The sequence below is a fragment of the Manduca sexta genome, chromosome 1, assembly GCF_014839805.1.
Source record: "Manduca sexta isolate Smith_Timp_Sample1 chromosome 1, JHU_Msex_v1.0, whole genome shotgun sequence".
In the NCBI taxonomy this organism is placed as follows: Eukaryota; Metazoa; Arthropoda; class Insecta; order Lepidoptera; family Sphingidae; genus Manduca; species Manduca sexta.
Window position 1 is genome coordinate 2,279,503 of NC_051115.1, and position 25,562 is coordinate 2,305,064.

The window sequence follows — 25,562 nt, forward strand, 5'->3', positions numbered from 1 at the left end:
CTTTAAAGTCAGATTTAGCTTTTGAACCTGCGGACATTCGTCTCGGCAGTCCGTTCCACAACCAACTAGGCTATCGCCGCATTTATTTATTTTTTTGAGAAATTAGTTTTGTTAAAGCATTGTTTTTAACTGTACAACACATTATGTGATTTTTTAATAAATCTTTATCTTCGTCTAAGAACAAAGTTCCTATTAGTATTAGGCTTAGTTTATTAATTCAATACATGCAATGCATGCTTTTTTTATTGCTACTAATGACGAGACGAGCTTGCCGTTCGCCTGATGGTAAGCGAGACGATCGCCCATAAACAGAACAAACACCAACACCTTGAATTACAAAGTATTGTTTGGTATTCCACTGCACTCGCCATCCTGAGACGTGAGATGTTAATTATTATGTCCAGTAGTTACACTGGCTACAATATTCAAACCGTAACACAAGTGACTACACAGTGCTTGACAGAAATAGACATTGCGGTGGTACCTACCCAGTACTCTCACTCTATTTGAAGGTTACTTTATACCTAAAAATTACATACTTTTCCAGAAAAAACAAACGCGAACGAAGTAATAATAATCTTTCACGGTTAATTACGTTTAGCCTTGTATCCGCGTCGTCTGCTTCTTGATTGGCAATATCCGATAATATCCGAATGCGCGGCGGAAATTGGTATCCGACTAACGACTTGCATGTACAGTCAGCTACATAATTACCTGAATAAATTGAAAACTCCAAATCGCCTACATTTTTAGGTCCTTACAAATTTATTGTCCTCTTCATAAAAAAAATGTTAATGTTCATTAAAAAGAAACACGTTTAACACGTCAAACATATTAATAGTTTTATTAGTAATTTTAGACACATTTAGATGAATGTTACAAAATATATTTAAAATTTAATAGATTAAAATCAACATTAAAAAAGCAAAACAATTGAGTGACGTTAGACGGAACGATGGAAAGAATTTTAAGTGTATTATAAGTTTTATTTTTTGCTATAATGTAATTGTTGACTTATCAACTTTCTTTTTTTATCTTACTAGCTGACCCGGTGCCCGAATAGCAGAATAAGGATCAAAAAAAATAATTAAAGAATCGACTGTCAGACGCTACGAAGTTCGCCGGGTCTGCTAGTATTAATATAAATAAGTATAATATATTAACAGAAAATATGCTAATATTCGCATTAAAAACGTGGAAATCATGATATGGAAAAAACATGAAGTATTTTACATTGATGTTTTGCTATTACTGTAGATTGAGAAAACATCACATAAGCGCAATATTTTAAATCTTCCCAATGTTCGCTCTATATAATCTTAGAACTTTGGTCACATAGTTAATTTTCAAAATATTTACTCAGAATAGAGTAATTATATAAAATATAATTACTCAGAATTAATATGCGAGGCTATAGACATATCCATTTTCAAATTACTTTAAAAGTATGTACTATGAAAATATATTGCAATATAAATCATAGCAAAATAAGACCGTTTTGAAAGTACACTGAACCGAGAATCATTTAAATCCTGTTTAAAAATATATAAGTAAACGTTTTATTGTGAGATCCGTTAAAATATCTTCTACGACTTTTGAATGAGGAACTAGACTATAAAAATAACTAACTAGACTAACTAGAAAATAAAAATAAAATATTGTTATAGGTACGTAGGCTTGCGCGTTACAAAAAATGCGTCTTTTAAAAAAATAAACATTACGATTTTATTTTACAGCCAAAACTCCATCGTATGTATATAAAGCGTTCTTAATTTAAATATTTTCTTTTATAGAACATTCTGGACTCCAACAGATTATAAATAATTGGTATGTACCTATCTAAAAATAAAACTAAACTTACCGGTATCCTCCTACGAATTACATTCAAAAGTCTCAAAAACCATAAAAATTTCACACGAAAATACTCAAAAAACATCCATAAACACACTTATTACAAATCCCACTTGAATTATCGCGAAATTGTGATGAAATAACGTGATTTTTTACGAGATTCCGTCGTTCGCCGCGCGATTCAAAGCAATGTGAGCAAAATCGATTAGTAGAGAGAGAGGGAATGTGAGAGAGAGATAGAAATATAATGTACGGAGGGTTGGAGAGGGATGGGGCATTCCCAGAGGGTGCAGGGAGGTTCGCTACCCTCCGTAATAGGGTTTTTTTATGGACCGCTACTATGTGTTTTCGATAAGGGATGTTTTAAATCAAGTTTCTTTAAAGACTCGTTTCATTTGTCTATGAAGTGACGAAAGTAAGTTAAAATCTTAATAAATTATTATATTTTTCACTGCTTGTCTATCGTATGCGAGGAGCGGGTGAATAGGAACAACAATGTCTATTTCTATCGCCAAGCAAAGTTTGAATGCAGAGCGGCTTGGTTACTACTTCAATGTTTATTTCTACTACCAAGCAGTATTGAGCTGGACTGTTGTGATCTGGTTTGAAGGACATTGTAGCATAATTGCTAGGCATTATGACGTATGACACAAAAGGCGAGCAAATGGTTGCAGCAGAAAATGTGAACATGTTTAAGAATAAACTTGACAAATATATTGCTGGGAAGTGAAACTGGAATTGAGAATTACAGGATACAGGCATATCAGTTAAATATACTGCCCGCCTGATAACAAAAAATAACAAATAACAAATGTTCGCGAGCCCTCATAGGTCTCAATGTGATTAGCAACCATGAGGTATACACACTGCACTGTGTGCCTAGGGCCGCGATAAATGTCCCCTCGTGCGGGCATGTATTCTGTGTGGAGACTGAGCGCATAAGAATTGCTTCAGGGGGCTCTATGACACTACGGCTCAGCGTGACGAGCTCAGTGGAGCGCCACGCAGTACTTTCTAATACAAAGTTCCGTATGGTGCTATGTTTGGGCGGTCATATCGCTTAACATGAGGCGAGAGGCTTGCACGTGTCACCATTCAATTTCAAAAAAATACATACCAGATGAAATATATCTATGCTAAATACTTACTTGAGTTGGCAGTTAAATAGAAACTTAAGATCGATGTTAAATATCTGTTTGAGATCGTTTTTAAGTAGCTATTTGAGAGCGAGATAATACAGCTACTTACTTGAAACCGAGATTACATGGCACCTTGAGATCGAGCAATATAGCTATTTGAGATTATAGTACATAGCTACTCCGTACAGGATTACTTGATCTCAGGAAATTGAGATTACATAGTTACATGAAACTGAGGTTACGTACATACATACCACCTTGAGATCAAGCATAAATAGCTACTAAAAATTAAGATTATATTTGACATCATATTAAATGGCCTCTTAAGATCGAGATTACATAGCTACTTGAGATCGAGATTACAAAGCTATTTGAGATCGAGTTGCGACCATGGTAGTCTCTACAATGTTGTCACCGCGCCCTGCAGTTAAGTAGAGCAGTAGGCGAGTAGAGGGGTGGCATCCTGAATGCACTCCGCAAGTGCATCTCTAATTACCATTGTAAATGGGTTTCAGTTTATTATAAGCTGATGTTTTCAATGAGACAGTAAATACAAACTATTTTTATTTTATAAGGCAAAGCAGTCCTGGATTTGTAAATGGGCCGTATAGGCCGCGGCCTCTTAGGGGCGGCAGATTTCAGAGGACGCTCACTCGATTTAATTAATCATTCGTTTATTTAACTTTAGTGCCTTCCATAATACAAACAAATGGAAAATTATTAAGTACTAGCAGACCCGACAGACGTTGTCCCGTCTTAACTATGTACGCACGCGCGCATTCTGTCGATCGCTGACAGTTATTTGAAACCACTGACAGATATGTAAAATGAATAATGTCGTTAAGTTTTCTTAAATTTTCAAATTTTTCTTAAATTTCCGCTCAATTTTTTCCTTCATAAGATCCTTCTCCTGACAATAACAAACACAACAAAAATAAATTAGTGAAATCGGTCCAGCCATTCACAAGTGACGGAGTGACCAAGGGAAATAGGGATTCATTCTTATATATATAGACTAGCTTTTGCCCGCGGCTCCGCCCGCGTTATAAAGTTTTTCAGGCTAAAGTTTTCCGTTATAAAAGTAGTAGTTTCCCGGGAGCCTCTCAAACGGTCTCCATACCAAATTTCATCTTAATACGTTGGGTAGTTTTTGAGTTTAACACGTTCAGGCAGACAGATGCAGCGGGGGACTTTGTTTTATAATATATTTTTAGAACTTTTTAAGAGGAACAATCCCGTCATACATCATTGTTGCATAACTTTAACTGTTTACGCAGCGCACGCAACGGAAGCTCTCAAAACTAATAATTTTTCCCCGTTTTTGCAACATGTTTCATTACTGCTCCGCTCCTATTGGTCATAGCGTGATGATATATAGCCTATAGCACTCCGAGATCAAAGGGCTATCCAACGCAAAAAGAATTTTTCAGTTTGGACCGGTAGTTCCTGAGATTAGCCATTACTGCTCCGCTCCTATTGGGTATAGCGTGATGATATATAGCCTACAGCACTCCACGAACAAAGGGCTATCCAACGCAAAAAGAATTTTTCAGTTTGGACCGGTAGTTCCTGAGATTAGCGCGTTCAAACAAACAAACAAACAAACTCTTCAGCTTTATATAATAGTATATAGATTTTAGAAGCTTACATACATACATAAACCGACCTACATGTGGCGGCGGAAAAAGTTACCTACACTCATAAGAAATATAAATCCGGCACTGCAGCAAAGTGACTCCACTGTATCTGATGGTAAATGCATTGGGGCCTAATAGAATGTCGACTGACGAGAGATTACCTTCGACAGTCGTCACAATCATGTTGGAACCGGATATAATATCAGCCCTGTATTATAAACTGTCCCACTGCACGGGCCTCCTCTATTACTGAGAGGGATCAGGCCTTAGTCCACCACGCTGTAGTGCGGGCAGACTTCACACACCCTCAAAATTCCTATAGAGAATTTCTCAAGTTTCCTCACGATGTTTACATCAGTCTGTGTATATCATGGAGTCGGATTACACAGGCTGATTTCGGAACGCGACAAACGTGGGCTAAATGGCGGGTTTTAATACCATGTGTACGGTCTCTATCCGGGCGGATATATAATATATCCTACCACCAACAGTTAAGGTAGCAGCAGCTACGTTCAGACTAGCAAGTTCTCTCAGCAATATATTGCGCATGAACTTCTCGAAACGTTATCACGCCACACGTTACTTTGACAGTGCGTAACAAGCATGTGACCATTCACGTATATTCTATAGACACTAACGTCCATATAAACTATTTGTTCAAAATCTGAATTAAAATGGCAACCGAAACGTCACTGTTATAATCTATTTATTCATTTGAGTAACAAATAATTTTACTTATTTGACTAATATTTTTTATTCACATCCAGGTTTACACTTAGACTCACGTTTTTATATTAAGAGCGCCGCTCCGTACGCAACCAAAAGCATCAATATTGACCATACTAAAATCAGTTTGAATGGATTACAGTTCAATTCAGTTGAACACAATGAATGTTCGGAACGCCAAATCTAGTACGTAGTACATATATATCGATGCACGTGACGCTCTTTTAAAACAATTTAAATTGGCATACAGAATATTTCGTATTTCACTCGCCATCCTGAGACATGAGATGTTAGGACCTGTTTTATTCTGTTATTGTTGTGTACTGTTTTCGCTATTTTTTTCTTTTAAAACAATCATCTATATAGGTATACTTAGTACCTTGAAATCTACCAAACTTATATTTCGTAGTCGTTTTTTTTAATCTCAGTTTTACAAGGAGCGTCATTAAAATGTACCAGAGTTGTATTCTGGGAAGCAATGGGAATCATTTATTGGAGAAATAATCTAATATTTGTGGGATGCGGGTTATTTGTTGTGCAAAAATCACTGGCTCACTATTAAAAGGTCCTAAGTATTTTTTTTCTTATGTCGGAAAAAAAATAAAAAAAAGTCATGTTGCTAAAATTTTTAAATACAATAAGTCATGGTTTTATTTTTATATATTTTTCGGGATTATTGTAATTTTTTTACTAAAAAAAAACAATTATTTTATGTGCATATTTATTTACTATTTATTAAGTAGGTATTCCAGAAGACGGAACACTCGATTATAATAATTTTTCAAAGTTACATGTATCTTGTTCAGTTCAATATCAATAATTTGTACCTATTATATTGTTCCCTAACGGTTAAAACATTATATCTTTAAGATGTTTTAATTTGTATACTTACTCTAGTTTTTGATTCAACGGAATAGTTTGATAACTGTAAATTATTTGTTATGTTTACACGAATATTAGAAATTGAAATAAAACAATTTTTCGGATTTTATCATGGTTCTTATATATAATTTTCTACCGACGTTTCGGTGACTGCAACCTGAAAAGTCAAAGTTACAATATCTATCTACATTTTACAATTATACACATTTTTTTAATTTTTAGCTGATGACGGTTCGATCTACACAGAATGAGCTCAGAGTATCTTGAATTCATTGATCTACTCAAAAGTTTATAGCTGTATTTAAAATTATACGTTTTATATTTATACATATTATAAAACAAAGTCCCCTTTTCTGTCTGTATGCCGATTTTCTCAAAATCTACAGAACGGTTTTTATGAAATTTGGAATGGAAATATTTTAAGACTTTGAGAAGGTTATAGGCTACTTTTTTATCCCGGGAAAATATATAGCGGGACTTTTATCCTGGTAACTTCTTCACGCGGGCGAAGCCGCGAGAAAAAGCTAGTATTATATAAAAAAAAGTATTTACAATTAACTCTACGATTTGATTCTTATAGGGTTTATATTAAAATGAAAAATGAAGTGAAAAATTGTTTATTACAGCAAAACACATTAAATATGACACACAAAGAAAATTAAACCTTAAAATACTTAGTATTAAATGTTTTTGCTGATAACAATGTATCTGTGAACTTTTTCCTTCGATTTCTTCACTAGGCAAACCTGTATCGAAGAAATCGTCCTACGATATTATAGAGTCCATATGCTCTAGGGAAGTGTTTTTTTAGTTTTAATGACTTTTTTGTTAATGGGCTACTTGTATATGCTCAGTGGGCCGCATGTTAAGTATTCATCTACACAAAGGCCTAGTAATCGTGGATCTCAGGTTCGCAGATCTTTAGTGCCACTAGCGGTAAAAAGTGGTAAAATAAGTGTCCGAGTCCTAAATCCGACCCTGCTGTCATCATTGCAGACCGGAGACGCACTAATTGCTACGATGTTTAATTTTTCTTGCTTTTGTCGGTTAAAATGTGCTGTATTTTACTTATAGCATATATAGTTAAAAAGCTTGGTACCAGACATGGACTACGCTTAAACTATTGGTTCTGAAAATAGAGGGAGGAGGGGTTTAAGGAAGCTGATAACATGTAAAGGGGGTCGCGTTAATGAACGTTTTGTTGATCAATTTATATCTCACAGGAACAGTACTTTTTCCTGTATGAATGGTACTACATGTCCTATCCTATCCCTGAGAAAGTGTTAGTAAAATTTCATAATCACCAATTTCTGTAAAGGCGTGAAGGTGTAACGAACAAACAATAAATTTTTTATAAAATTCTTTACTTTGCTTGGTGAGACCCTTGGCTTCCTCTTCCTTGCATTAAAGAGAAGGGAGCATGGGCATTTCTATTAGGCGACAGGATGGTATGAAAACATTATTGGTGGTAGTTCTCTCATATATGAGAGTCCGCCTGGGTAGGTACAACTGCAATGTCTATTTCTGCCAGCAGCAGTGTGTAACACTATTGTGTTCGGGTTTGAACATTGTAGTCAGTGTAACTACTGGACATAATAAGACTTGACATCTTACGTCTCAGGATGGCGAGCGCAGTGGAATACCAAACAATACTTTGTAATTCACGGTGTTGTGGTATTTGTACTGTTTATGGATCGTATCGCTTCTGGTATCGCTTACCATCAGGCGAACAGCAAGCTCGTCTCGTCATTCAAAGCAATAAAAAAAAAAGAAAAAAATGATACTTTGGAAACCCTTGATGTAGACAGACTCACACGGATGAGAGACTTACCAACTACCGTCTATTAAGGAGACAATGAAATAGTTGGCCCTGCAATGAGCATACAAACAGAATAATAAACGGTGTACTTAGATACTCAACAAGTCAGTACCTAGTACGTAGTACCTTCAAAGGGCAAAGGTATTCAATACTTTGTACTGTACTGATATTGAAAATGAATGTATCAAAGAGTATAAGATCGGGGAAAGAAAAAATAAAACTCTGAGAGGGATTAGAACACCATTTTCGGACACGAAATAAGTACAAAGAGGTTGATAGGTAAAAAAATCGTTTTCTTTATTGTGCTCTTTTGTGATTTTCATAAAAACAACGATTATTTAAAATGAAAAAGTAGGCAACAAATATATATTTTAATAATAAACTTTTTATTACTAAAAATTTTTTGCTATCTATTACGCATTTACGACAACGGATTTCAGAACGTAAACGTAAGGATGCGAATATACTCATGACTATCGATATATATCTTATCGATAAATTTATAATATAAACTTTGCCGGCCGGCCTAACGCGAGGCTTCGCACGGCAGATCTTTACGAGGCTTCTTTATTTATGCCTCTCGACAGTTCCTGCGTGAAACTTCGGATGAGATTAAAAAAACCGAACCCGAAGTCAACAATGTTTGTAAGTATTCAAAGCGTATACGGTGGTGAGCATAATAAAAGGTTATCAGTTGGACATCGCGAAAAGTCCCTTGTAAGCTCATGTTTCCGCATCCATTTTTATATAATTTCAATTATTTTATATACAGTCAGCCATAAAAACAGTTGAACAAATTTAATGTTACAAATCTAGGCGAACTTTGATGTTCTTATCCACAATAATATTTCTTTAAATAAATTTCACTGAGTTCGTAAAGTTGAAGTTTATAATTTGTGGCCAACTGTACTATTATATCATAGGCCACAATAATATTGATATCTAACGAATACATATCGATATTACATTTGTTGGTATGTCATCACTAGCTGATACAAAACTGTCATAGAAACCAAAATTGCTCTATGGTCATTGTTTGAAATTTGAAATTTGTGTTGTATCGCGTGTAGATAAACCACGCCGTAATAATAAGAAATACAACATTGTGTTTGTGCCATTGTGATTTAAATAATTAACCATGGCGGTAAGTTATATTTACATTTTGTATACACCGGACATAACCTAAAAACATGTTTTTGAAAAAAGAATTGTGTTTTAGTCTCTAGCAGCGGCGCAAGTGCAGGAAGTTCGGAACATCACACGTATAGAGAGAATTGGCGCGCATTCTCACATTAGAGGATTGGGTTTAGATGACTCCCTCGAGCCTAGAGCCGTCTCTCAGGGCATGGTGGGCCAGAAAATGGCGAGAAAGGCCGCCGGTGTCGTCCTGCAGATGATTCGAGAAGGTATTGACAAAACATTGGTTGCTATGGTAACATTTGAATTTGGAACCCAATTATTGGGTTATTTTTTTAATAAATATCTCATAGGAAGGAGAGTATAAGTTTTCTTATGACAATAAAAGGATCATTAGAAATGAATTTCAAATAATTAAATTATAACAGATACTAATTCAATTTCTTGTAATGCTCAGGATTGGATTTATACCCAATATAGCGATAAGGCTATGTACCACAATGTATTTTTTATTATCATTTACTATTGCACTAAACATTGTGAAGAAACATACATATCTAAATATTCTATAATATTTCAAAGATATATAAAATCTACTGCACCCACCACCACATAATTGGTATACCATCAGACAGAAATATATATATTTTTTTTTTCAGGTAAGATTGCAGGCCGTGCTGTACTTCTCGCAGGCCAGCCCGGTACAGGCAAGACTGCTATTGCCATGGGCCTCGCACAAGCCCTGGGCCCTGACACACCCTTCACTAGCATGGCGGGTAATTTGAACTTATATTATCTATGTTACTAGATGACTTACCCCCTTATTCATAGACATTATTTATCTAAGGATGGAGCATTGCTATGATAACAAGTCTGTTTCTCAGCTTTGTTTATCCGACAGCTTGCTGTTAGTTCAGCTTATCTGACAGCCAACTAGATTCAAGTTGTATCTCAATATTAGCCGATCACAACGGCCCTATGTCTACACATAGCGCAGGCTGGCATGGCGCCAGCGCTGAGAAACAGACTTGTTATCACAGCAATGCTCCATCCTTAGATAAATAACGTCTATGTTAGTTAGTCTTTAACCACTTAAAATTGTTTTGATTATGACTACGTATTTGTTGAGTAGGCGTCCCTGCAGTTAACACTGGGGGAAGAATTCCCTGGTTTAGCATTTGTAGTAGCCTGTAGAAGTGTTGGGAGAGTTGTGGGGAAACAAGATGATTCTCTTTTAGAATGACACAGGGGAGTTGGAGGCGAAATATTTGCAGGCCCTCATAGGCTTTAATATGTATAGGACTGCATTAAATGTCCCACTGTTTGTGAGGACCAAGCCCACAATGATTACCTCGGGAAAGTGGGGGGGGCTACACATATTTTGGGCTCTCAAGTGCAATATCAGACGACACTGTCAAACTAAGGTCAACATCTTAAGATAGTCTCTAATATATCTTTATAGACTTTGAGATAAACCAATATTAACATCATCTCAAGTGACATTTTAAGTCACAGTATGTTACGCATTTTAACGGCTAGCTTTTGTTTATGTAAGAACGCCCACTCAGCTGAAAACAAGCTCTTAAATAACTGCATAAGCTTGGTTTATTAAATAGGTCAATACAGTAAATGGCTAATTGAGATTTAACTCAAAGTTGAGATTGATTCTACTTTATTTTATTCACATACAAAATTACCAATATCGATTTTTAAAACAGGTTCAGAGATATTCTCATTGGAAATGAGCAAGACGGAGGCGCTCACGCAAGCCATCAGAAAGTCCATCGGCATCAGAATCAAGTGAGTGTGTTCAAAATACTAGCCAGGACTTCTTTTGTGGGGGCATGGAGTAAAAACAAATTTGGAAATTGTAAAAATTGGTATTAAAAGTACAGGGAAGGAGGGGTGTACAAAAACACATGGACTTTCGAGAATCAGTGTGCCCTCAAAAAAGAGGCGCTCGGATAGATAAAACTGGTCCTGGATGGCATGTGAGACTTTTTTTTTATAAATAATGGTATGTTTACCATTAAAGGCTGCCTGCCTTAGGGTTTCCATGGCTCACCATCAATTGAAAAAAGCTATATCAATTTTTTTTCAGAAAGTAATTTAAAGATTTTGGAATTCAACGTGTTGGATAGTGTTTCTACGGGCGGTCGTATCGCTTACCATCAGGCGAACGGCAAGCTCGTCTCGTCAATCAAAGCTAAAAAAAAAGAAAAACTAAAAAAACTTTTCTCGTCCACAGAGAAGAATCAGAGATAATAGAGGGAGAAGTGGTCGAAGTTGTGGTCGAACGCGCCGCAGGAGGTGGTGGCGCGCGCGTCGGCAAACTCACGCTCAAGACAACAGACATGGAGACCAACTACGACATGGGCGCGAAGATGATCGACTCCCTGCTTAAAGAGAAGGTGAGGAAACGCAACCTGCATAGGCCAGCGTGGTGGACTAAGGCGTAAACAGTTTCAGTAGGAGAAAGCCTGTGCCCAGCAGTGGGACAGTTTAATATAATTTAACTTTCAATGTTTGTACATATTATATTCGTGTCACTTGTTGTTTTTTTTAAATAATAATATAATAATAATAATATCAGCCCTGTATTATATACTTGCCCACTGCTGAGCACGGGCCTCCTCTACTACTGAGAGGGTTTAGGCCTTAGTCCACCACGCTGGCCTAGTGCGGATTGGTAGACTTCACACACCTTCGAAATTCCTATAGAGAACTTCTCAGATGTGCAGGTTTCCTCACGATGTTTTCCTTCACCGTTAAAGCGAACGATAAATTCACAAAGAATACACACATGATTTTTTTTAGAAAAGTCAGAGGTGTGTGCCCTTGGGATTTGAACCTGCGGACATTCGTCTCGGCAGTCCGTACCACGCCCAACTAGGCTATCGCCGCTTCTTTTTTTTTTAAATAAACATTTAATTTTTTAAATCGAAAATTCTCAATAATTCCGAAAAATATAACTTGAAAACTAAGAAAAATCGCGGAACATATATGGGGGTGATTCGGATATTCCAAGGGGTGCTCTATCTCTGGACCTCCACTTGACACTATTTTTTGGGACACCCTGTATAAAACAAAGTTCCCAAAAGCTGTCTGTCTCTGTGTTGTCGATTTTCTCAAATCTACTGAACGGTTTTTTATGAATTTTATTATTTTTATCCCGGGAAAATATAAAGCGGGACTTGTATTCCGGAAAACTCCTTCACGCGGGCGAAGCCGCGAGCAAAAGCTAGTTTCATGATAATAATGTGTTTATTTGATGATATGTTTATTTCAGGTACAAGCTGGTGATGTGATTACCATAGACAAAGCAACGGGAAAGATTAACAAATTGGGAAGAAGTTTTGCACGAGCAAGAGACTATGATGCCACTGGTATGTACCTACTGTGTATTTTATACGTAATATACAGGGTCATTTAGACATTGCGTTGCTAAATGAAACCACATACTCGTCTTCACCTTTGATGACATTGTGCCAAAAATCATCCATTAATAACGAATATTTTGACGAAAAATCCTGGTTTTAGTTTTCTGATTTTTTGATCATTTTGTAGTTTAATGCTGATATGTCATGCGTGAGTGTTTTTCTCACTGAAAGTATGACGTTGCCGCTTCAACGAATTCTATAAGAGTAGAAACAGTGGCTTTAGCATGCATAACATTAAAATTACTTTTTAACCGACTTCAAAAAAAGGAGGAGGTTATCAATTCGAAGTGAGTTTTTTTTTTATTTTTTTTTGTATGTTTGTTACCTCAGAACTCGCTCATTTATGAACCGATTTGGAAAATTCTTTTTTTATTCGAAAGAATTTCTCTCCAGATTGGTCTCATAAAATTTTTTTCAAGATCACTTCGGCAGTTTGGTTTTAAAATTAAGCAATTTTAATCAGGCACCGACTCCAAAATTGGTATCAAATATATACTTGTTATGTGAAATTATTTTTTGGTTTTGAGTGGTTTTTGAAGGCGGTTGAATTTTTTGTTAAAATTTGTTTTTATTATTAATATTTATTTTGTTCGATACTTACATTTTTTTTATTTCACATCTACGGCTCAAGTAACTTATTGTAGTGTTATTTCCAAGTAGATAAGTATGTGGTTTCGTTTAGTAACGCGATGTCAAAATGACCCTGTATATCTATACAGCATCAATATAGATAGCATAGTTGGTTGTGGAACGGAGTGCCGAGACGAATGTCCGCAGGTTCAAAACCCAAACGCACCTCTGACTTTTCTAAAATTATGTGTGTATTTGTGAATTATCGCTTGCTTTAACGGTGAAGGGAAACATTGCAAGGAAATCTGCATACCTGAGAAGTTCTCTATAGGAATCTTGAAGGTGTATGTGGTCTACCAGTCCGCACTACAGCGTGATGGACTAAAGTCTAATCCCTAAGTAGTAGAGGGGGCCCATTCAGTGAGATACTACATAATACAGGGCTGATATTATTATGAATATTACACAAGGGAGTTGGATCACATACTGTTGGAATTTCAATATTAAAGTACAAATAATAATCTATATTATTTGTATTTATCTTATTAGAAACCTTCGTGTTTAATATTTATCTATGTCATTTATGCAGTTTATGGTTTTAGGTGACTGTCACGTAAGCCTTTCAAGTGATTGACGAAAATATAAAATTTAAATATAATTTACTAGCGAACCGCCCCGGCTTCGCTCGGGTGCAATGCTGATACTAAATACACTACAGAAAAACTGTGAACGTTGTATATAAAAACATAGCCCGCTCTGGCTACGCACGGGTGTAACATAACAAAATAACACTTTTCTCCACTATTTAATGGATGTTATTATACATATAAACCTTCCTCTTGAATCACTCTATCTATTAAAAAAACGCATCAAAATCCGTTGCGTAGTTTTAAAGATTTAAGCACACATGGGGACAGAGAAAGCGACTCTGTTTTATACTATGTAGTGATTTCAGTTTTTGTCTGTAACCTTATTTCCCATACATACGTCTCGCTAGCACTGCTACGATATATATTGAGGTATTAGATAGATCTATGGCCATGCAGAGGACGTTGCATTTGACGTATTTTTTCCCGCAGGCCAACAAGCCCGCTTCGTCCAATGTCCCGAAGGAGAGCTCCAGAAGCGGAAGGAGGTGGTGCACACGGTGACGCTGCACGAGGTCGACGTCATCAACTCGCGCACGCACGGGTTCCTCGCGCTGTTCTCCGGTGAGGCATTATACAGGGTGTTGTTTGGATACTTTCAAAATTTTAATGTATACGTAAAGTTAGAAATTTAATGTTTATACAGCGTGTTCTTTGAGGCATTATAAAGGATGTTTTGATGAATACTTTCAAAATATTAATGTATACGTAAAGTTAGAAATTTAATGTTTATACAACATGTTCTTTGAAGCATTATAAAGGATGTTGTTTTGATGAATACTTTCAAAATTTTAATACATACATAAAGTTAGAAATTGCTAGTTCATACAGCCGGTTTTTTAAGTTTTGTAACGTTTATACAGTATGTAGCTTTATAGGTGACTTTCAAAAACTTAAACAGGATGTTGGTTTATCAAAAAAAAAAAAATTATGGAGCATGATATACAAATATCGTACCACATTGAAATAAAACTAATTACGGATTTTATCACGGTTTTTTGTATTATAATTTTCTACCGACGTTTCAAAGACTGCAGCCTCCATGGCTACGTGGGGAGTTCCCGTGACCATGGAGTAAAATAGTTTTATATCAACGTCTAACATTCGCATTAACAGTAACAAGACTGCCTTGGCGTCGTACTGCATGCGCAGGTCGGCAGTGCTCTGAGGTCCTGGGTTCGAATCCTGGGTCGAGCAAAATGATATTTGGGTTTTTCTGCGCAATACCAGCCCGGAGTCTGGAATTTGTGCCCGATATTGCGATAGGCTCGCCCCCTATCACATCATGGGACGGAACACACTTGGCGAAAAGTGGGTGCTCTGGTTGCGCCTCTGCATACCGCTTCGGGGATAGATGCGTGATGTATGTGTTTTTACATTCGCGTAAACATAATTCGCACTCTTAATAAAATAATGACCCATTCCAAAATTGCCAATTTGTGGGAATCGTCAAACAACCAATTTCTGTTTGCGACCTTTTAGTTTTTTCCCTTTTTTTTCATGGGGTTACATTTTTTACCTATCTTTAATAAGCTCAATTTTATAGCAACTTCAAAAAAAAAGTAGCAATCAAAAATTAGATTACCAACGAAAATACGCAAATTAAAAATTTTAAAATAAATCATTATTTTATTAAGAGTGCGATAATATCATCCTACCGCAAACAACGTCATCGAGTTTGGTTGTTTCAGGCGACACCGGTGAAATAAAATCTGAAATAAGAGAGCAGATCAACAGCAAAGTGGCGGAGTGGCGCGAGGAGGGGAAAGCGGAAATGATTCCCGGAGTGCTGTTCATTGACGAGGTAAATGAAATATACCAAAAGGGCTATTTTTTTTTTACCCGACTACAGCAAAGCGAGGGTCTTTGGAATTAGAATTTTCCATTTTAATATTGGCCAGCAGCCTCAGGGACAAAACTGCAGATTTACGGAGCAAAAGGACGTGAATTTATTACGAAAAAAAATTTGCTACTATTAAATGGTCACGGACGATCGTTGCGGCGCCAGCGCATACTCACATAGTTATACTTATGTGACACGGAACGTCGCACGGCGCGGTACAATAAATACACCTATAGCTAGAACTTCGTATATTATCAACAATATGTATATACTATAGATAGGTATATAAGCATAATATCAGCCCTGTATTATATACTGTCCCACTGCACGGGCCTCCTCTACTACTGAGAGGGATTAGGCCTTACCACCACGCTGTAGTGCGGGCAGACTTCACACACCCTCGAAATATCTATAGAGAACTTCTCAGATGCAGGTTTCGTCACGATGTTTTCTTCATGAGTCCCAAAGAATACGCATATAATTTAGAAAAATCCGAGGTTTGTTTAGGTTTTGATTTTTTTTTTAACTGCTGACATTTTTGGGCAGTACATTCCACCCACAAATAGGGTATCGCCGCTTTCACCCTAGCTTTGACTAGGAGAGAATGTACCTGGCATTAAGTCCATCTGCTTACGATGTGCACAAAGTATATCTATACTATTATATAAAGCTGAAGAGTTTGTTTGTTTGTTTGTTTGTTTGTTTGTTTGTTTGTTTGTTTGAACGCGCTAATCTCAGGAACTACCGGTCCAAACTAAAAAATTCTTTTTGCGTTGGATAGCCCTATGTTCGTGGAGTGCTATAGGCTATATATCATCACGCTATACCCAATAGGAGCAGAGCAGTAATGACTAATCTCAGGAACTACCGGTTCGAATTAAAAAAATCATTTTGTATTGGATAGCCTTTTGTTCGTGAAGTGCTATAGGCTATATATCATCACGCTATGACCAATAGGAGCAGAGCAGTAATGGCTAATCTCAGAAACTAGGAGTTTGAACTGAATAATTATTTTTGTGTTGGATAGCCCTTTGTTCCTGGAATGCTATAGGCTATATATATCATCACGCTATGCCCAATAGGAGCGGAGCAGTAATCGCTAATCTCAGGAACTACCGGCTCGAACTGAAAAAATATTTTTGTGTTGGATAGCCCTTTGTTCCTGGAGTGCAATAGGTTATATATCCTCACGCTATGACCAATAGGAGCGGCGCAGTAATAAAACATGTTGCAAAAACGGGGAAAAGTTATTAGTTTTGAGAGCTTCCGTTGCGAGCGCTGCGTAAACGGTTAAAGTTATGCAACAATGATGTATGACGGGATTGTTCCTCTTAAAAAGTTCTACAAAAATATATTATAAAACAAAGCCCCCGCTGCATTTGTCTGCCTGAACGTGTTAAACTCAACAACTACCCAACGTATTAAGATGAAATTGGGTATTAAGACAGTTTGAGACCCTGGGAAGAACATAGGCTCCCGGGAAAATATATAGCGTGACTTTTATAACGGAAAACTTTAGCCCGAAAAACTTTATAACGCGGGCGGAGCCGCGGGCAAAAGCTAGTATAATATAAAAATGAATCGCTGAATGTCATGCTAAGCACAAATCTCAAGAGCAGCTGAACCGATTTCGCTATTTTTTTTTTGTTGTTTGTAATTGTCAAGAGAAGGTTCTTATGAAAGAAAAAATTCAAAAACTTACGACAATATTAATTTTACATAACTGTCGGTGGTTTGAAATAACTGTCAGCGATCGACAGAATGCGCGCGTGCATACACAGTTAAGACAGGACAACGTCTGTCGGGTCAACTAGTGTGTAATACATATTATCCCACAGGCCCACATGCTGGACATCGAATGCTTCTCATTCCTGAACCGAGCGCTGGAATCTGAGACCGCTCCGGTGGTCATCATGGCGACCAACCGCGGCATCACGCGCATCAGAGGCACCAACTACCGGAGTCCCCACGGGATACCGCTCGACTTGCTGGACAGGATGATCATAGTGCCGACCACGCCGTATTCCCATCAAGAGCTCCGGGAAATATTGAATATAAGGTGGGTTTCGGTGAAGATTGGGGAAGTTTGGTGTGGATTTTGTTATGAAAGAAATAAGAAAAGTATTTTCCAAAAATTAACACTCTGGGGGCCGTTCATGTTACGTAACGCAACTTGCGGGGGAGGGGGGGTCTTGTAAAATGTTACGACGCGTAACAGGCGCGGGAGGGTTTCGTACAAAGCGTTATGTAACATTGTTTTTTTTTATTTTAAAACAATAACAAAGGTGTAGCGGCGCAAAGTTTGACACCACTGTAGAGGAACAGATGGTTGCGTTCCTCTATGGAAGGGGAATATTTCCAGTCAGGCAGAAGTTTGTGACCGACCGCGACCTCCGACGGTTCCTATTCGGAGGTGGTATATATACTGCGTCGCGCAAATTGTGCAAGCGTAATCCAGGATCGTCTGTCGCCATCTATCGTGATTGCTATGCGATAAATCACTACAGTCGTGTCAATACTACATAGGTCTTCTCGTAGTTCCATTGATGTTGACGAGATGGCGTTGTGTATACTAATTGTACCGCCACAAAGGTATTTAGGCGACTTTCCGGTATTTTGCGTAACATAATTGTGATTAGAAAAAAAAAAATAACAGTTACATAACTTTTGGAGGAGGCGTGTTACAGGTAAATGATACGGCGCGTTACATTGGGGTGTGGGGGGATCAAAAATCTTCAAAAATTGCGTTACGTAATACTTGAACGAACTGTTTGATAAATAACTGTCAGATGCGAGGAGGAAGACTGTCAGATGACGAGCGACGCGCTGACGGTGCTGACGCGCGTCGCCACAGAGACCTCGCTGCGGTACGCGATACAACTCATCACCACGGCGTCGCTCGTCGCGAGGCGCAGGAGGGCTACGGAGGTAACAGCATCGATATACCGCACTCTTAATAAAATAATGACCTATTTCAAAATTGTTAATTTGTAGCAGTCGTTAGAAAACTAATTTTTGTTTGCCACCTTTTTTTGAAGTTGCTATAAAATTGAGCTTATAAAAGATAGGTAAAAAGTGAAATGTATAGCATGAAAAAAAAGGGAAAAAACTAAAAGGTCGCCAACAGAAATTGGTTGTTTGACGATTGCCACAGATTGGCAATTTTGGAATGGGTTATTATTTTATTAAGAGTGCGATATGTACTACGTACTAGATTTGGCGTTCCGAACATTCACTGTGTTCAACTGATTTGAACTGTCATCCATTCAAACTGACTTTAGTATGGTCAATATTGACAGCTTGTGGTTATGTACGGAGTGTCGCTCATGATATAAGAACTCGAGTCTAAGTGTAAACTTGGATTTGAATAAAAAATATTAGTCAAATAACTAAAATTTTTTGTTGTTCAAGTGAATAAATAGGTTATAACAGTGACGTTTTTGTTGCCATTTTAGTTCAGATTTTGAACAAATAGTTTATATGGACGTTCGTGTCTATAGAATATACGTCAATGACTTTACCTATATACTGGTTACCGATTTTGGAGTCGGTGCCTAATAAAAAATATTTTTTCATTCCATATTTTGCTCAACAATGTGATCACAAATAAAAACTTGAATATTTTTTACTTAACACGTATATCCCTGATTACTTCCAGGTAAGCATGGAAGATGTCAAGAAAGTGTACTCCCTGTTCCTGGACGAGCACAGATCTGAACAGTTCCTGAAGGAATACCAGGACGAGTTTATGTTCAACGACGGCTCCGGAGGTACGTCACAGAATTAAAAAAAAACAATACTGCCATGCTAAGCTCAAAAGCGGTATCTCAAAAAAATCAAAATCTTGATTTTTATGTCGTCAGATAGCTTAAAGAAATACCCATCCAATGAACTCACCTAAATAACGGAATCTTGTTTAGAACTTGTTAAAAAACCTTAGAGTTTCCTATCTCAGTTTTATATACAATACTATATTTACAAAACTTCGATTATCTCGAAATAAGGTTTCCCTGACATACCGCTTTTGCGCTTAGCACGGCAGAATACATTGTTTAAATAAGACTGTGGTCCACACTTCATGTGTTAAAATGCGAGCAAAGTCGGCACGACACGCCAAGTGAAAAAAAAATGTCTACGAAGTCTATTAAAATAACTAATGCGGGTTGTTCGCCATAAACTAAGTTTAACTTAGCTCGCTTAGCTGAGATTATTTTTCATACTTTTATGAAGTTCGCAAATTATTTAAAATCAGGTATGAATTAAGTATGTAATTTTCTCAGCGGAGAAACTAACGTAGCCTAGTTTCTGGTCTGTTACTTGCATAAAAAGCGCAGGAGCACTTGCCTAGCGCGTGAAAAGAAAACGCTACAGTGATGCGATAAAATTGATTACCCCTCGGCAGTCGACACAATTATGACGGCCTGTTGGAACCGGATATACACAGGCTGATCCCGGAACGCGACATACTCACGTGGGTCACTATGGCGGGTTTTAACACCTTGTGTACGGTGGTCGCTATCCGAGCGGATATATAATATATCCTACCACCAGCAAATCATGTGCTGTTTGTATCACATAGGCGTTTTAATACGTTGACTGCAGCTTACATATCAGTTGTGTTATTTGAGGCGCAACGCGTTTGCAACTTACACACAAGTCAAAGTGGCACTAAGACGTAGATGTTAAAAATGTTATTGAATATTGTACACAGCGGTGCCGTCTTAAGGTAGACCAAGGTCTTTAAATAAAGATTTAAAAAAATACTTTCATACAACAGATTTTTTGTCTGAAGTCTATCTCACTCACTCGCGCCGCGCCATACACCAGTGCGGGACAATACTTCGGCACGTGGCAGCCGTACTAGTGGATATTTGTTTAGGCATAATGTATGTAATGTAAATCACACGTGCGGTGTTTACATGCTTGTAGCGCTTATTTTGACACGCCAGGTGTGTGATGTAGCTACCGCTATATCAGCCGTGTCAGTGATACGGGGTCCCTCTTGGCCCATACCTACATTAATACTAAGCGGGCGCCCAAAAGTTCTCACTGCCCTGAAGAGCCCCTAACAAGTATAGATATAAGGCCCATTTATGGCAAGGTACGCTACTGGTGTGATAAGCTACTCCAGTGTAAAATTATAATAACATCAGCCCTGTATTATATACTCCTCTACTACTGAGAGATTAGTCCTTAGTCCAGCACGCTGTAGTGCGGGCAGACTTCACATACTCTCAAAGTTCTTATAGAGAATTATATTATGTGTTTATTTTTTTCAGATGCACCCCAAATGATGGAAGTATCGCAATGAATTTCAAACACTTTGTAGATTTTCTACTAATGGTAGGTTTCTACAGAAAATGGCTGCACTATACATTCGAAACAGTAAGGATGTTCAATTAATTGATTTATTCTTACGATTGTTTTGTTTTAAGGAGTTAGATGTAATTTTGTAATAAAATATAAAAATATTTGTTGTTTTAATTAGGGGCCGTTCAAGTATTACGTAACGCAATTTATGGGGGGGGGGGGTGTCTTGGAAAACGTTACGATGCGTTAAATTGGGGGGGAGAGGGATCAAAAATCTTCAAAAATTGCGTTACGTAATACTAGAACGGCCCCTTATCTGCCTTCGAATATAATGTAAAAAAAAACATCAAGCGTGTGGGTGACTCATGTCCCCACTTACTACACATAGGGAGAACACTAAAGTATAACACAAAAAACACATATAGTGGAGCGCCTGGAGGTTTTCACCTCGGATTAGAGTTATAGTGAATGAATTAATACGATCGATGTGGGATATTGTTTTATAAACTATAAATTGCAATGTTTACCCAAATTTTTTTTGTGCACTCCATTTTTTCATTGTTAAAAAAAAAATATTATAAAAAAATAATGTTTGACCAAATATTTTCACTTTAAACAGTATTTTTTTTAATTATATGTTAAATCTTACCTGAGTAGACATATAGGAACATTTTTCAAAGATACCTGTGTATAAAAATAGCAGTAGGGTCTCGAACAGTAGAAAAACGTAGAAGGGAGAGCGGAGCGAAAGCTGCTATGTACAATGGAATTTCTCGGCCAGTTTAATTATAAATGAAAGTTACTCTATTGTGTACATTTAAAAAATAAGGTAATTAATTACGAATAATGAAAGAAAAAAAATATTAGTACAAAATCTGTTTATTTAAATATATTACACTGTTGTCTACATCAAATATTTTCTTCTACTTCATCTATCTGTATAATAGGTGAAGTATTGGAACAACTATTTCCGTTGCACTGTAAACATGCTACACTGCAGTATAAACAACTTTTCTGCATCCACACGCAGCTCCACATCCCTTTTGCAATTACAAAATAACATTTGCAATAAATTATCCAGAGCAGGTAATTGATTCATTGTTATTGGGATGTACATGTTATTGGAATACTTCCATCCCCAATTTTCAATAACTACGTCATTTCCTAGCCATATCTGAATTTGTAGGTACACTCTTTTAAGGTGCTCAAACGCTGCATCAGTTGTTGTGATGACAAAAGAACACTCGTATTTTTGGATGTTGCTTTTATGAAAGAATTAAACCTTAATGTATTTAAATCATGAGTTTTAGACGGAGCGCAATATAAACTCAAAATACATGCTACACCTGCTTGCAATATATTATTGGGGTCTTCATTGATATTTTTAAATTCTTTTTCTGAGTCGTGTAAATCAATCCGTTTCTCAAATTTTATGGCAAACTTGATTTTTCCTTTATTGAAAAACGCAGAAGTAGTATCACAACCCGTAAAGGCATGTAAAAAAAGAATATGTTCTTTACAATTTGGTAATGATTTTTCTAAACATTTCGATGAAAATATCTTCTGTTGAACTTTGCCTCGGGATGGTTTTAGAAAATATATTTCACGATCTTTATCTACCAATGCCGTTAATATCACTAAGACATCGATATCTTCTGACTTTACACTACTCAGTTAAAGTATTAAAAATATCAATGAAGACCCTAATAATATATTGCAAGCAGGTGTAGCATGTATTTTGAGTTTATATGGTGCTCCGTCTAAAACTCATGATTTAAATACATTAAGGTTTAATTCTTTCATAAAAGCAACATCCAAAAATACGAGTGTTCTTTTGTCATCACAACAACTGATGCAGCGTTTAAGCACCTTAAAAGAGTGTACCTACAAATTCAGATATGGCTAGGAAATGACGTAGTTATTGAAAATTGGGGATGGAAGTATTCCAATAACATGTACATCCCAATAACAATGAATCAATTACCTGCTCTGGATAATTTATTGCAAATGTTATTTTGTAATTACAAAAAGGGATGTGGAGCTGCGTGTGGATGCAGAAAAAGTGGTTTATACTGCAGTGTAGCATGTTTACAGTGCAGCGGAAATAGTTGTTCCAATACTTCACCTATTATACAGATAGATGAAGTAGAACAAAATATTTGATGTAGACAACAGTGTAATATATTTAAATAAACAGATTTTGTACTAATATTTTTTTTTCTTTTCATTAGTCGTAATTAATTACCTTATTTTTTTAAATGTACACAACAGAGTACGTTTCATTTATAATTAAACTGGCCGAGAAATTCCGTTGTACATAGCAGCTTTCGCTCCGCTCTCCCTTCCACGTTTTTCTACTGTTCGAGACCCTACTGCTATTTTTATAAAAAAAATAAATAAAAAATAAAATACTTTATTTATCACGTAGGCGAACAAAGTTGCACTTATGATACGTCAAAACAAAGAATAAGAATAATTATTATTTCTAAACAACTATTAAAATCACTTATATAACTATGGAGATTTTAAATTAGGGATAAAGTTTATACAAAAGACTAGGTACAAACCGAAGTAACCAGCTCGGGCTGGCAAGTAGGGGAAATAGAAGGGTAACGCGTCGCGATCTTCACCGGTGAGGACATGAGCCCTAGCCTAGCTAACCTACCAGCCTTTCACTAGCTACCTAAGTGATGACTACCCGAAGAAGAAAGGCAGAAAGAAACTCCGGGCTTTCTTTTTTGTCATCAATTGTTCAGTACTTCTTTTGTATTTTTTCCAAGTCTTTCTTGTACATAGTCACAATAGTTATATAAGCTAATGCACGCACATCACCGTTAACATGGGATAAGATGAAATCCAATCGACTAAACCTGGAGCGGCATAAAATAAAATTAGCGATAGCAAATAAAAGAGAACATAGATTCATACTTAAATAACGGCGTACAGCGTGCATTCGCCTACATTTACAATCATAGTTTTCAATCATGAGAAAAGAAAAAAATAGTGATATTGAACAGGCAAACACAACATGATCGGGTGGTCGTCTTTCAAAAATTACATTTCATTAAGATATGATATGATTATGTCAAATTAGAACTATAGAAATGTCATTATTATAAAAAAAAAAAAGCAAAAAAAGCATGTGAGACATGTAACAAAGACATTTTAGGCAGTTAATTAATTACTAATGTGTGCTAACATGGTGGGTCATTGTGTGCAGGACAAACTTTCCAAACCGTCTTATCATTAAGGTAATCAGATACAGTATAGTATCCTTTACACATTAATTCACGCTTAACATAACACTTGAATTTTTGTTCGGTCAAATTGGTAACTTCGAAGGGAAGTTTATTATAGAACTTCATGCTATTAACTAAGAAAGATTTATTGGTTTTACAGAGCCTATGATTAGGGACAACCAATTTATTTTTATTTCTGGTATTTAGACTATGCAAGTCACTGTTTTTAATAAAAGTACTAAGGTTTTTACGTACGTACATTATATTCTGAAAAATATATACACAGGTATCTTTGAAAAATGTTCCTATATGTCTACTCAGGTAAGATTTAACATATAATTAAAAAAAATACTGTTTAAAGTGAAAATATTTGGTCAAACATTAATTTTTCATAATATATTTTTTTAACAATGAAAAATTGAGTGCACAAAAAAATTTTGGGTAAACATTGCAATTTATAGTTTAAAAAACAATATCCCACATCGATCGTATTAATTCATTCACTATAACTCTAATCCGAGGTTTTACGGTTTTGAATGCTCCAGACATTCCACTAGGCGTGATGCGATAAGAGACAATTGTTCGCATCAGCTACCTGGCGCGTGACGTCAATTTGTCCTTCGTTGACCGCTATATGCGTACAGGCACAACAGTCGCCACAGTCGTACCGCTACCGTTAGACAATAAACCTATTGAACTTACACACACCTTACCACCATAAGCGAACACTTTTTTGACTCGTTTTGCTTGGTTTTAATACGGATTATTTTAGGGGAAAGGGACGATTGACGCTGCATTAAATTTAGTTTTGTTGTTATTTTTATCGGAAAATCAGCAAAAAGGGTTGCTTTACACTATTATATGAGACCCTCCTTTTACAGTATTAAACATTATATTTCGCAATCATTACACAATATAATTTTAGTTAATATTTGACAACGTACAACCAGAGAGAATATTAGAATAATTGCAGCGTGACGTAGCTTCTCTTCTGCCAGCCTGCGCAGCTGAATGTTTCCTGAAACGCCCGATGTCAGCGGTTAGGCTACCAGCGCGTAACAATTAACATTGAAACTAGACACAAACGCCCGTATTCATGACCGTTATTTATCTAAGGACGGAGCATTGCTGTGATAACAAGTCTGTTTCTCATTGCTGACGGCATGGCAGCCTTCGCAGTGCGTAGACATAGGGCCGTTGTGATTTGCTAATATTGAGATACAGCTTGAATCTAGTTAGCTGTCAGATAAACAGACTTATTATCACCGCAATGCTCCGTCCTTAGATAAATAACTTCTATGAATACGTGCGAAAGAGTATAA

General features: G+C 36.7%; 2 protein-coding genes across 2 annotated transcripts in view; one reads left to right on the plus strand and one right to left on the minus strand.

Annotated features, from left to right (window-relative positions):
- LOC115452607 (alanine/arginine aminopeptidase) overlaps positions 1-2,378 on the minus strand; it is a 40,022-nt gene extending 37,644 nt beyond the window's left edge. The window contains exon 1 of the mRNA XM_037436508.1: positions 1,862-2,378. The gene's annotated coding sequence lies outside the window, so the exon portion shown is untranslated. The remainder of the gene's footprint in view (positions 1-1,861) is intronic.
- A 6,652-nt stretch (positions 2,379-9,030) lies between these two features.
- LOC115452612 (ruvB-like 2) lies at positions 9,031-21,176 on the plus strand. Its single transcript, XM_037447505.1, has 12 exons — positions 9,031-9,198; positions 9,274-9,460; positions 9,851-9,967; positions 10,910-10,991; positions 11,440-11,602; positions 12,481-12,577; positions 14,281-14,412; positions 15,540-15,652; positions 17,530-17,750; positions 18,481-18,619; positions 19,350-19,461; positions 20,971-21,176. The coding sequence occupies exons 1-12, from the start codon at positions 9,193-9,195 to the stop codon at positions 21,000-21,002; spliced, it is 1,401 nt and encodes a 466-aa protein (XP_037303402.1). The 5' UTR covers positions 9,031-9,192; the 3' UTR covers positions 21,003-21,176.
- Positions 21,177-25,562: the final 4,386 nt, after the last annotated feature.